Below are 13,042 nucleotides of genomic sequence, written 5' to 3'. Positions count from 1 at the left end.
AAAAAACATAAATGAATGAATGATGTTTGTATGCTGCGTAAATACACAATTGTTGCGTTTAAATGGTCATTCTGATTTGATTCTGTATTCTAAGATCACTTAATATTATATGGTAAGTACATTGAGCAGTTATTCTCGGAACTCACATACATAGGTACAAATATATCAGCACAAATAGAAGTAAGATTTGAATGATTATTACATCGAAGTATTACATTTTCAGGGAACTACATAACTAAATTCTATGTAGGTAGGTAGTCTACCCCTCCGGGAAAGAGGCGTGATTTTATATATGTATATATGTACTAGATTTCGCCTGAATTTAATTACTACTATCTATGTACCCATGCAATCATTCAAACACAAAGACATATATCCTACTACTATTATAAAGGCGAAAGTTTGTATGGATGTTTGTTACTCTTTCACGCAAAAACTACTGAACCGATTACCATGAAATTTAGTATGTAGGTAGCTGAAGACCCAGAATAACACATAGGCTACTTTTTATCCCAGAGTTCTTGCGGGATTGATAGGGTTTCCATGCGGACGAAGTCGCGGGCGGCCTCTAGTATATATATATATATATACATACATAGGTATAATCATGTGTATGCCCCTTGCGCGGTAGACAAAGCCAACAGCCTCGAAAATACCAATAGGCCACGTTCAGCTGTTTGGCTCAATGATAGAATTGAGATTCAAATAGTGACAGGTTACTAGTCCATCACCTAAAAGAAGAATCCCAAATGTTCAAACCTTCAATGACACTAATAAAAAGAATACTAAATTCAAAATTCAAAATTTTTATTCATTATTATAGGATACTTCATATCGCTTAATAATTGTCCAATCTTTTAGTTTCACAACATTGTTTGATGTCAAATAAATTACTCAAAACTAAGTTCACTGCCGCTTCCAAGGCGTCAGTGCAGAAGAAGCGGTAACACACTGCACTTCAGCATTGTCTTCTAATTTAAAAACTCAAACTCAAATTTGTAATTCGCTAATTGCTATGCTAATGTTGAATGAGTTATAAAAACTATTATCTCCAGATAAGCATTTAAATCGGCTCAATGGGATCTAGTCGTTTCGTGGACAATAGACAAGCGGTGTTCACAATGGACAAGTTTTCACTCCACCGCCCTCCGTTAGTGCTGGATGAAGCTACAAGCATGACCTCTAGTGTTTCCGACATGCAACTAGTGATGGGACACGATAAAAGCGAACGCAAGGCTTGTTGTAAAAATTTCCGAGACCTGTTGGTGTGAGTTATAAATTTACGCATAGATGACAGGTTATTATTTGTTACTTACTCTTCAAATTTTATACTACATACCTAATCTGTCTAAAATATATGTACCACTTTTTAATTATTTCGATTCCAAACATCTTTAACATCCCTTATCAATTTTAGTAGTTTAATGTACTTGGCATTGCACGTAAGTTTTTTTTAGAAAAAAAAAATATGTACATAACTATTTATATTACGAATTAGTGTTATCACTTAATGCTCCAATTTACATGCAAGGATCACTACGGAGGATTCCATTGTTATCAACATTCTGCCAATATGTTTATCAAGTCAGACGTCCTTGTTTTATTTTCATTAATTGAACTTTGACTGCGAATTATTATACAAACAAATGTAAGCTTCTAAATGGGATCTGACCTTATTTCTGAGAATATTAAGCGGTTCCATAGTCGGTTAATGAAGGGAAACTATAGTTTGTACCGGTAGCCCTTCTTCAATTCAAAATACATTCAATTTTATCAACCTTGAATCTACATACATAAACAAACTAATGGTACATATTAAGATATAACAAATATTACGAGAGACTGACCTCTGAACTAAAAAGAGCTATTACAAGTATCTCAGTGCACAACAAAAACTGCTTTAATTTCTCGTACTTGGGATTCTTCTTTTAGCCGATAGACAAGTAACTTGTCACTTTAATTGAATCTTCATTCCACCTTTAAGACTAGTGGGGTATTCGAATTGACGACAGATATAAATATATAATAGACCAACCAAACATAATATGTGTGAGTCTGTTTTAACCTAGACTCAAAAACGTGTACATTTATAACCTATCTCGAAAACTAATTACTAACTCAAAAACGAGGCGAGTCTATTTAAAAAGGCGGAGACAGTGTGCCCTATCACTAAACATGATACGGCACTAAAGTTATATTAACGGAGTAGGTGAAGTGCAAATATCTGTTTGTGCAATGTTCCCGCCTGAGTTTAAATTTGAAATCATGTCGCTTAAAGGAATGATTTATTTTATAACTAATTTTTACAGGTGGCTTTGTTTTTGACTGGGAAATTAACTTTTCATCGCGAATGACGACATCTTAATAACTATTTGTATGTTAAAATAACATGACTTTCTTTTTAAACTAAAAAATGTTTCCAAAATAAATGGATTGTCCATATTTTTTCCATGACTATCGTCGACTAAGGGAAAGGCTAATGAAATTGGGTTTCTTCTTGTAGACGATGGGCCAGCAACCTGTCACTATTTGCATCTCAATTCCATCATTAAGCCCTGTTGCTCAACTAGGCTTTTCAGTCTTATCGGGATTTTTACTCTGTTTACCCCGCAAGGGATATAAACATGAAATCTATGTGTGTATGAAAGGATCGACTTACTATTCGCGCTTCCCGTTAACATTTCTTCTGCATTTCGACTACCAGTCAAGCTCTCTTGGTCAGCTGGCAGTGGGCTCAAGCGGTCGCCTTGACTCGTGGGCAAGCTGACCTGACTAGCGGTCAAGCTGACCTGACTGGCGGTCAAGCTGACTTGACTGGCGGCCAAGCTAGCTCGGCTCGCCTGTGTCGAGTTACTGGGACCAGTAACTGATGATTGCAGACTAGTGGCGCTGCCCTGAAGAAAAATAAGTATAATATGTATTCTATTTTGTCATGAGTTCATAATCTCATTTCTATCATTAAGTCCAACAGCTGAACGTGGCGTAAAAGGCGACTTAGGGATAGGCTTACAAACTTAAGATTATTTTTTAGGCGACAGGCTAGCAACATGTTTATTTATTTATTTCTACGCGAGAATAGAATCACTAGTTAGATGCGCTATGTTTTTTCTTGAAAATCAGCATTAAAGCATGATAAATTAATTCATATAATCACGTCTATACTACTTGCGGGGTAGACAGAGCCAGCAGTCTTGAAAGACTGATAGGCCACGTTCGGCTATGATAGAATTGTGACAGTTCAAATAGTGACAGGTTGCTAGCCCATCGTCAAAAAGAAGAATCAAATTATAAATTTATAAGCCTGTAGCGGGAACAATGATTCGGCTCGACCGCCATCAAAGCGAAGATCTTCCGCCAGGCTAGGAGTTAAGCCTGGGGAACCGCGCGACAGACGATGTTGTGTCGGAGGTTGTACATTTATGCTCCAATCCGTGAAATCTTTGCTTGCGCGATTTAGGATTTTCGCATGTTTTTTGACTGATAGCGTCGACTGTGGCGTATAGATGTCGCCACAAGCCTATCCTTAGCAGTACTATTAGCCTTACTATTTTACGACATCCATGGGTAAGAGATGAAGTGGTTTTATTCTAAACGCCGAGAACCACACGGGCAACCAGTCATCATCAGTTTGTGCCAGTTACAGGCTCTTTGGGGAAGAACCAGGAATCCTCATAGGAAAATCCAGGAATGGTAGTGGTGAATCCAGTTGCTTCTTTTTGTATAAAAGCGGTAGTGAGCTTGTCTGAGACATAGTTGGTCCTGGGTTTGAATCCCGACCAGGCCAGCAATGAACTTTTTCTTTCCTGGCCTGGGTTTTTATCTATCTAAGTAATTATTATTAAATATATCTAGTATATTTATCGTTGAATTTATATCTCGTATCACAAGTCTCGAAATTACTTCGAGGCTAACTCAATCTGTGTGATCTGTCCTGTAAATGTATTTATTTATTTATATTTATTTTTCATCCTTCTTCTTAAAACTATTGACCATGACGAATCACAAGTAATTACCATAACATACTATAAACTTATCAAAACAATACTATATTTTCATGCACATATCGGAAGAAGATAAACTTGACCTGGTATGTCGTTGGTTAATAATATACATACATATAATTACGTCTCCATCAATAATAACAGTCTCGAAAAGACTAAAAAGGCCAGGATTGTTTTATATTCGTCAAGATAATCTACCTTCGACTGTTATTTTACTGTTGTAAAAATTCCTTACCTGATTAATGTATTCAGAGCTCGTATTGTTATCAACTTCTGTCTTGTCATTAAGTGATTGTAACGATTTAGACATCGAGCCTCTGCGCCCGAGTTCCGATTTACTCCTGCTTATAGACTGTTTCTTGAAAATCTCCGTCGTATTCTTGAGGAAACTGTCCATTTTTTTCCTGAAAAATGAAGATTTCCTCTCCAACGGCGACTTCCCTATCGAATGCAGGTCAATCTCCGATTGCGACAAACTCTGCCTCCTCGGCCACATTGTCTGGTCCAATGACAGCTTTCTGTCCCTATTCGTAATCTTCGGACAGTCCACTAATGTCGCCTTTATCACTGGTATCGTCCTCAAATCACTTTTAACACTGTCTTCGCCGTGAATTTCTGCTGCATTTGCATAACCATCTTTATTGTCATCCTTTTTGTCAACAACCGCCAAACTACCCTCAGAATTACTCCTAACTAGTGTCACATTCTCATTTGTCACACAATTATCATTAGTCACTTCAACAATGTCACTTTTGTCAGTCAACACTGGGTTCATGGCGCTGGGTGAATCCGCAACAGTTTCACTGCACGGATCGTCAAACTCATCGTTGTCGTTAAAGTCCTTGTTCTGCATAACTCTGCTCCCGCGTGGCGCTTTGATACGCATACTGCTGTTCATTTTCACTGTCCTCAATATCTCTTTAATTTTAAGATTCTCTCTAATAGTCTTAACATCTGTTATGAATAGAGGCGGCTTCTCCTTGTCCGCGTATTTCGGCTTATCTTTCTTAGTTTTTTGCCGTAAACGATCCATCTTAACGGTAATTAGTTAATCACTACGCGTGTAAACTCCACCACTGACACAGTGTTCGCATAACTTTGACCGGCGGCCCACGAATGCTGTAACGTACACTTTATCAGTAACTAATTTCACACTTGTACAAACGCAATCATGAACTCGATTATATTTGCGATTAATCGTATCTGAGTTACTAAATGATGTACCATCAGTGTTTGACGGTGTTAAACAGTTGAATAAACATTTGTGGCTCCGCTATTTCATTTTACCACGATAATGGAGTAGGCACCTACGTCACAATACACACACGTTAACTGGCCGCACTTAGCCTCCTTTGCTGATATCACGCCGATATCTCAACTACTGATAATCATTGATAATAAGTCCTTTGCGTAATAAATTTTTATTTTAAATTCAAGGTGTATTGTTATTGCATGACTGACAAAACAAAGAGGTATGTTATTAAAGTGCATAGATTAATCATTAAATAATAAAAAATTACGTGAGTGTATTAGATATCCATTCTTTCCATTCACGTCTATATCCCTTGCGGGGTAAACAGACCCAACAGTCCCGAAAGACTGTAAGACCACGTTCTGCTGTTTGACTTAATGATAGAATTGAGATTCAAATAGTGACAGGTTGCTAGCCCATCGCCTAAAAGTAGAATCTAATTATAACTACAACCGCTTCCAAAGCGCATGTTTAGAAGAGCGGCGTAACAAACTGCACTGCAGCATTTTCACCGGACGTCTATTTACAAATATAGATCTCTTAAATATAAATCGTAGACGAATGCACATTGTCTACATTAAAAAAAACATGAATGAATGTGAAACTAATTATTTCAATACGAATATTTCGTCAAATAAATCTATATTAAAATATTGTGTTACAATAGGATTTTTCCACTGAGTTTTTCTTTGACTTGTCACTAATAAGCTTAAAGTATAATAAAACTTGCAAAGTTACATGACAATAGCTCCAATTCTATTATGCGAGTAAGTACAAGCAGATTCAAAGTTGAAATCGGTAAATGAGAAACTTATACATACATTTAATGTGCCGTGTGGTTCCTGGCACCAATAATGAAAAGAATATAACCTCTTCATCTCGTTTCCATGGATGTCGTAAAAGGCGACTAAGGTATACGCTTACAAACTTGTAATTCTTTTTTTTAGGCGATGGGCTAGCAACTTCTCACTATTTGAATCTCAATTCTATCATAGCTGAAGGTGGCGTATCACAGCAGTCTCTTCAAAACTGTTGGCTCTGTCTACCCCGCAAGGGACTATATCCCTTGCGTGCACATATGTATGTATGTATGCACTCAGTAACTTACGAGTAACACAAAATGCAACTTGTAATGCAAAACTGAAGAAAACAATTTACATTGCTTCTAAATTACGTCAGGCGCAGTTTTAAGTAACAAAATGATAAAGAATTGATCAGATTCTTTCTTAGGTGATAGGCTAGCAACCTGTCACTAGTTGAATCTCAATCCTATCATTAAGCCGAGCGACGACCAGAGCGTGGTCTTTTAGTCTTTTGATGACTGTTGGCTCTGTCTTCCCCGCCAGGGATATAGACGTGACCATATATTATTATTATTATATTATATAGAAAAAAAATATCTAAGCGTTTTTCAAATACAGTATTTCCATTGATCTTCAGTTAAAACACATATGAATGTAGAAACTGTAACAAGATGGCTTCTTAAGTCACTTACTAGACTGTAGTTTAAGATAAACTACAGTTGTTACCGTTTCGACTTAATGACCGAAACTTGGCTGATATATGGCGGTGATCATATTACGGAAATTATACCCGGCGTTTGATAGTTATCACACACTAGCTGTGCCCGCGACTCCGTCCGCGTAGAATAGTTATTTTGGGCATCATTGAAGCCCTCAAGGATGAATAATTTACTTCGTTTTCCATTATTTCTTAGCTCCTTATAGTTGCAGCGTGATGTTATATAGCCTAAAGCCTTCCTCGATAAATGGTCGAAAAAATATTTTTTGTGTTGAATAGACCATTTATTCAATTCGAACCAGTAGTTCCTGAGATTAGGGCGTTCAAACAAACAAACAGCTTTATAATATTAGTATAGATTTATAAAGAAATCTCTGTGTGACTGACTCACTCTACACGTACAATCTAATAAACAACTGTTAGTCGAAAATTGAAATAACATGGCAATGAAGTAAGAACTAAGTACCTGCTAAATGTAGGTTAAATGCAAATTTCAAATCTACCAACCACATGTCACCAGATTATCATCTAACTGTTAGTGCTTGCGAACTTTCCCCTACTGGCGGCTATGCCAATTCATGCAAATTTGACAATCGACTTTGAGACTTTAGCGCTGCCTTAACACGTCGACGCGGTAATCGGACTTATCCCAAGTTCCCGGGTCAAGGATTAAGCGGAACATCGGTAAGTCTAATGCATTTTAGCTAGAGAAACAACAGTTGCATCTGGCCTCCTTCCCACGCAGATTTCCGAAGTCTGTCAAGACGGCTGGCCAGATTATTATAACTTCGTGCGGTGAATTCCAAGTTCGCCTGCGGGAGATTAATCCCGGCGCCCTCCTTTTATCATTGAGTGGGAAAACTGGGAAAAATCTTCTCAATCTATATTTGTAAGTGACTATAATTTATCTACGGTTTGTAGAAACTTAACCTATCCCGATGTTAGGTACCAAAATTAAGTTAATATGTAGGCTACGATTAACATTATTAATTCATTCGCAAATGCGCTATGTTGAGACACAGAAAGTGGTAACAGCTGTTTTTTACACAGAAGGTCATTAAAAATAAGTAGGTAAAACATAACTTCGTAATGTAAGCAAACCAAAGTAATACACTTAGTATGTCGACGGTCATTAAATTTCATTACAAAATGCCGAGAATACAGAAATCAAGCTAATAGTAAAAGTGTATATTTTTCACTTGCATAAATAAATTTTAACGAGTGTCCATAACATAAGACTGCTGTATGTTTTTGTTCTTCTAAGAAGTTGTTTTAAGAAGCATGAAAGTATTTTGATACATACAAACATATAATCACGTCTATATCCCTTGCGGGGTAGACAGAGCTAACAATCTTGTTAAGACTAATAGGCCACGTTCAGCTGTTTGGCTGAATGATAGAGTTAAGATCCAAATAGTGACAGGTTGCTAGCCCATCGCCTAAAAAAGAATCCCAAGTTTTTTCCCTTATTCGCCTTTTACGACATCCGTGGGAAAGAGATGGAGTGGTCCTATTCTTTTTTGTATTGGTGCCGGGAACCACACGGCACTATTGGTGCCAGGAACCACACGGCACTAGTTAGTAACTAGTGATTTTTTTAAAGGGCTTCTTTAAAAACTTTAGGACTTTCGTGAAACCATATATTATGCGAGGGTTATAAAATCCTTAATTTAAATTACTCGTATAATACTAGTTTTACTTCTATACTTTCCATGTTTTATTTTCGCTTCGCAGTCAATATCGCCTTGCAGTTTACATTAAGGGCAGCCGTGTTGTTTACCTACAGGGTGTTACATTTCAGCCCTGCGAAGGAATCCTTCAAGGCCAAGTTTATTTCCTTCGTTGTAGGCACATAAATCGTTTCTAATGCACCTCCTGCCGCCAGTAGGGATTCGTCCATGCATTTTAATTTGCCCGAAGGTAAACTTAAGTTATGGTGGTATTAGTTGCACCCTATAGGTACCTTTTGTAAATGTCGTTGATGTAAATTGTAAGACTACGTTTAGGATTGAATTGCATCTGTAAAATAAGTTTGTAAAATTATGCGACTGAATTTTTTTTTTTTTTACAAGTTGCGGCAGTGATTTTATTTCGAGTGTGGACTCACTACACACCCTGATTTTGCTTATATTTTCTATACATACATAAAATCACGCCTCTTTCCCGGAGGGGTAGGCAGAGACTACCTCTTTCTATACATACATACATATAATCATGTCTACATCCCTTACGGGGTAAACAGAGCCAACAGTCTTGAAAAGACTGATAGGCCACGTTCAGCTGTTTGTTGAAAAGTATTCCCAAGTTTATTAGCCTTTCCCTTAACCGCCTTTTACGACATCTATTGAGTGGGGTTTATTTTTTTTATTGGTGCCGGGAACCGCACGGCATGTATTTTCTATAGCTGTGAAAATCGCTATTAATTTTTATATTCGCATCTATCACACAAATCAGGTGATCCATCTTTTTGTGTACAATAAATTAAATAAAAATATAAATGGGAACTACGTCAAAGGCTGAAAGGTCGTGTCGTAATTTATCATTTGATCTCTTTGGCGTAGGTACAACCAGGCCACCTCTCTTATTCCCAGGAGAGATAATTATTTGCTTTCTGTTTTCTAGTATTTAGCTAACGTTTTAATTAAATTAATGATAGTTTTCACTGGCTAGCTTCCATGAAGTGATTTATGAATGGAGATGAAGCGAAAGAAGTATGCAGACGTCGTGGCATGTAGCAAGATATAGACTCGTCGTGCTTACCCGTCCGGGATAAAGGCATTATTGTATGTATGTATGTAGTGTTAGTTTGCTTCTGACTAGAATTTTTATGGGATAGGTACCTTTTATTCCAAAAACAGACATTTCATTACAAAACAAAGGTAATTAGATGCTGGTTACACACAATTTCAGTTGCAGAAAGTCAGAGAAGATATTTCAGAACCAGCTTTCTTTCTATCATGTTTATATATATTATTTTTATTTAAATATTTGGCCTATAGTTCTTTTCAAAACTGTCGGCTCTGTCTACTCCGAAAGCGATATACTATATGTATGTATCTACCAGATGCCAGCTCCTCAATTAGACAATGTTACGATTCTCCTTAAAAAGTCTTCTCATTGTGATGTCCCATGGTGAGACAAGCGCGATGATTTTGTCCCACAAGTCTTAAGACAAGTGACGCTAACAAAACAGTGTCACCGTTCCACATGACAACGAATTCAAATAATCAATTGAAAACAAATCATAACAGGGTATACATTTTATTCCAAAATTTTATCACATCGCATTAAAATGCTGGTTCCACATTACTTCTTGCCGCCATCAGCCGGAACATCAAACTCGCTGACCTGAGCGTCCACCAGCTGCTTGCTCCTCAACTTGACAATGGCGTGGCTTGGCACGTTGGGGTCTTCCATTTCAAACTCGATCAATCCTATGGAAGAAAAAGACATACATTTATTTCGGAAACGATGACTCCTTTAACGGCCTTTTGACGGCCTCTGTGGCGCAGCGGTAGTACGCTTGTCTGCGACACCGAAGGTCCCGGGTTCGAATCCCGGCCAGGGCATGATGAGAAAAGAACTTTCTCTGATTGGCTCGGGTCTCGAATGTTTATCTATATAAGTATTTATTATAAAATATAGTATCGTTGAGTTAGTATCTCGTAACACAAGTCTCAAACTTACTTCGAGGCTAACTCAATCTGTGTAATTTGTCCCGTATATATTTATTCATATTTATATTCCTTTAAGATCTCCTGAGTTCCAGGTTGGAGATCAGGCACTGTTAAATTAATAAACTAATTGTATCGTGCATGCGGAAATTATGGTTGTAGGGGGGGTTTAGACTAATAAACCTCGTTCAGCTCTATGGCTTTTAATGTAATTTAGATTCAAATAGTGACAGGTTGCTAGGCCATAGCCTACAAGAGGAATCCCTACCGTACTAGCTTATCCCTTAGTCGTATTTCACGGCATCCATAGGAGTTGTTCTATTATTAATGGGCGCGGTTTTAATAGCTTATAACATGAAGTTACGACCACATATGCGTTGTTTATTGATATCAAACTTCTGAATTAGTTTCAATGTCGTGGTTGCACGGGTCATATAACTAAAATTTCTTTACACTGTACTACGCGATTATATACATATCTACTAACATAAATACATAAAATCACGTCTATCAAGACTGAAGGCTCTGTCTCCCCCGCATGGGATAAAAAGACTGATAGGCCACATTCAGCTATTTGTCTTAATGATAGAATTGAGATTCGAATAGTGACAGGTTGCTAGCCCATCGCCTAAAACAAATAATCATTCGTTACGCTATCCGTATAAAAATGACATTAGTCAAATGAAACCTTTGTACCATGCATTTACCAATTAAGGGCGTCCTGGTAAAGGGTCAGGTCAAGAGTACCCGAAACCGCCGAGCTTGCATGAAGAGAGTTATGAATGTGGATGAAGCGAAAGAAGTAATGCAGAGATCGAGCCAAGTGGAAAGAGGTAGTCTCTGCCTACCCCTCCGGGAAAGAGGCGTGATTTTATGTATGTATGTGCCATGTATACCGCATTATATTAACAAGATAAAATTTGAGAAAAAATTAAACAAAATTATCAGCTAAGTCTTGTTTAGAATGTAGACATAAAAAAAAAGAATCCCTTAACTTGAATTATGTTTTTTGAATAACCTGGTTGACTGGAAGAAATCCCTCACAGGCATAAGTCCGCCCTTGTGCATTGTTACTTTCAATGTCTTTTTATGTACTACTAAAAATTTGTTATGTACAAAAAAGTATTTACAAACAAATAAACAAAAAAATAAAAATGCGAAAAAATCGTATCGTGTGTAAGGGGTTAGGTACACGTGGTGAGTATTAGGTACATCGAGACTTCACAGAGGGTGCACTTGCAACGCCGCGATGCCTGTCTGAAGTCAGCCTTGATGCTTTCAAGTAAGTAGAATAATCAATTTTCAATGAGAGTGCGCATTGAAGAATAACCATGAGCGGTTGAGAGGTTCCGATACATGTAGTTAGTTAGTTCTACATTCATTCATGTTTTTTAATGTAGACAATGTGCATTCGTCGACGATTTAGATTTAAGTGATCTATACATATTTGTAAATTGACATCCAATGAAAATACTGCAGTGTAGTTTGTTCCGCCGCTTCTTTTACACATGCGCTTTGGAAGCGGTAGTAGTTATAATTAGATTTGAGTTATGTGACGTCAATAAGTGATACCTTGTATCCAATTTTGAAAATAAATCTATTCTATTCTATTCTATTCCATAGTATTCAGTATAGTCCCATTGAGTTGTCCCGTGGGACATATATATATATATATAGTCACGTCTATAACCCTTGCGGGGTAAACAGAGCCTGGGAAACAGTCTTGAGAAGACTGAATTGCCACGTTCATCTGTATGGTGTCACGATGGAATTGTGATTCAAATAGTGACAGGTTGCTAGCTCATCGCCTACAAGAGGAATCCCAAAGTTTATTAGCCTATCTCTTGGTCGCCTTTTACGACATCCACGGTTAAGAGATAATAATAATAATAAATAAATATATACCGGACAAATTACACAGATTGCGTTAGCCTCGTAGCAAGTTCCAAACTTGTGTTACGAGATACTAACTCAACGATACTATATGTTTATAATAAATATTTTATATAGGTTAACATCCAAGATCCAGCCAGCCAATAAAAAAAATGTTTCTCATCATGCCCTGGTCGGGATTCGAACCCGGGAGTTCCGGTGTCACAGACAAGCCCACTACCGCTGCGCCACAGAGGCCGTTAGGCCAGATATATGGAGTGGTTCTATTGTATTAAAGTTTCAAGAACCACACGGTATAAGTATTTGTTTGTTACTATTTAAAGATTTAAAACAAAACTTCTAGAAATATTGACAAAAGTAAAATTTTTGAAGTGCTTTTATGACAAAGATAACTGGTACAAAATATTATTACTATCACGAGCTGAAACTCGGAATAATATAATTAGTGTTGATTATTAAAATTCTTAAAAATTTCCAAGATGTTGGTGAAAATTTTATTTTAATTTCAATATTTAAATAAGTGCAAGCTCTATGTCAACATTGAAAGCAAGATGGTCAGCGTAGATTGTGTAAGGAGCTTACATTATTTCATTTTCTTAAGAGCACAGATCAAAGAAGATAGCGCAGCGCCGGTGGGCGAGCGGACCGGCGTACAATGCTTTGTGGTAAGCTGCATCTATCTAGACTTCATTATTTAGAAT

The 13,042-nt window shown here is 37.2% G+C and overlaps 2 protein-coding genes across 4 annotated transcripts in view; both read right to left on the bottom strand.

Annotated features, from left to right (window-relative positions):
• LOC106130581 (uncharacterized) overlaps positions 1 to 5,352 on the bottom strand; it is an 85,283-nt gene extending 79,931 nt beyond the window's left edge. For 2 of the 3 annotated variants that reach the window (XM_013329461.2, XM_060953465.1), the window contains exons 1-2: positions 4,237 to 5,351; positions 2,660 to 2,894 (exon numbers count right to left, since the gene is read on the bottom strand). In XM_013329461.2, coding sequence (XP_013184915.1) covers positions 2,660 to 2,894; positions 4,237 to 5,034 — 1,033 coding nt within the window. In that variant the 5' untranslated portion in view covers positions 5,035 to 5,351. Of the gene's footprint in view, positions 1 to 2,659; positions 2,895 to 4,236 lie in introns of all 3 variants that reach the window. The other variant, XM_060953464.1, reaches the window with a different exon arrangement.
• Positions 5,353 to 10,080: 4,728 nt separating this feature from the next.
• Positions 10,081 to 13,042, bottom strand: part of LOC106130497 (uncharacterized) — a 56,849-nt gene continuing 53,887 nt past the window's right edge. The window contains exon 11 of the mRNA XM_060953888.1: positions 10,081 to 10,208. Within this exon, the coding sequence (XP_060809871.1) occupies positions 10,081 to 10,208 (128 nt within the window). The remainder of the gene's footprint in view (positions 10,209 to 13,042) is intronic.

This window comes from Amyelois transitella, chromosome Z, assembly GCF_032362555.1.
Source record: "Amyelois transitella isolate CPQ chromosome Z, ilAmyTran1.1, whole genome shotgun sequence".
In the NCBI taxonomy this organism is placed as follows: domain Eukaryota; kingdom Metazoa; phylum Arthropoda; class Insecta; order Lepidoptera; family Pyralidae; genus Amyelois; species Amyelois transitella.
The sequence above is the reverse complement of the archived record's forward strand: the minus strand, read 5'-3'. Positions and strand labels throughout refer to the sequence as shown.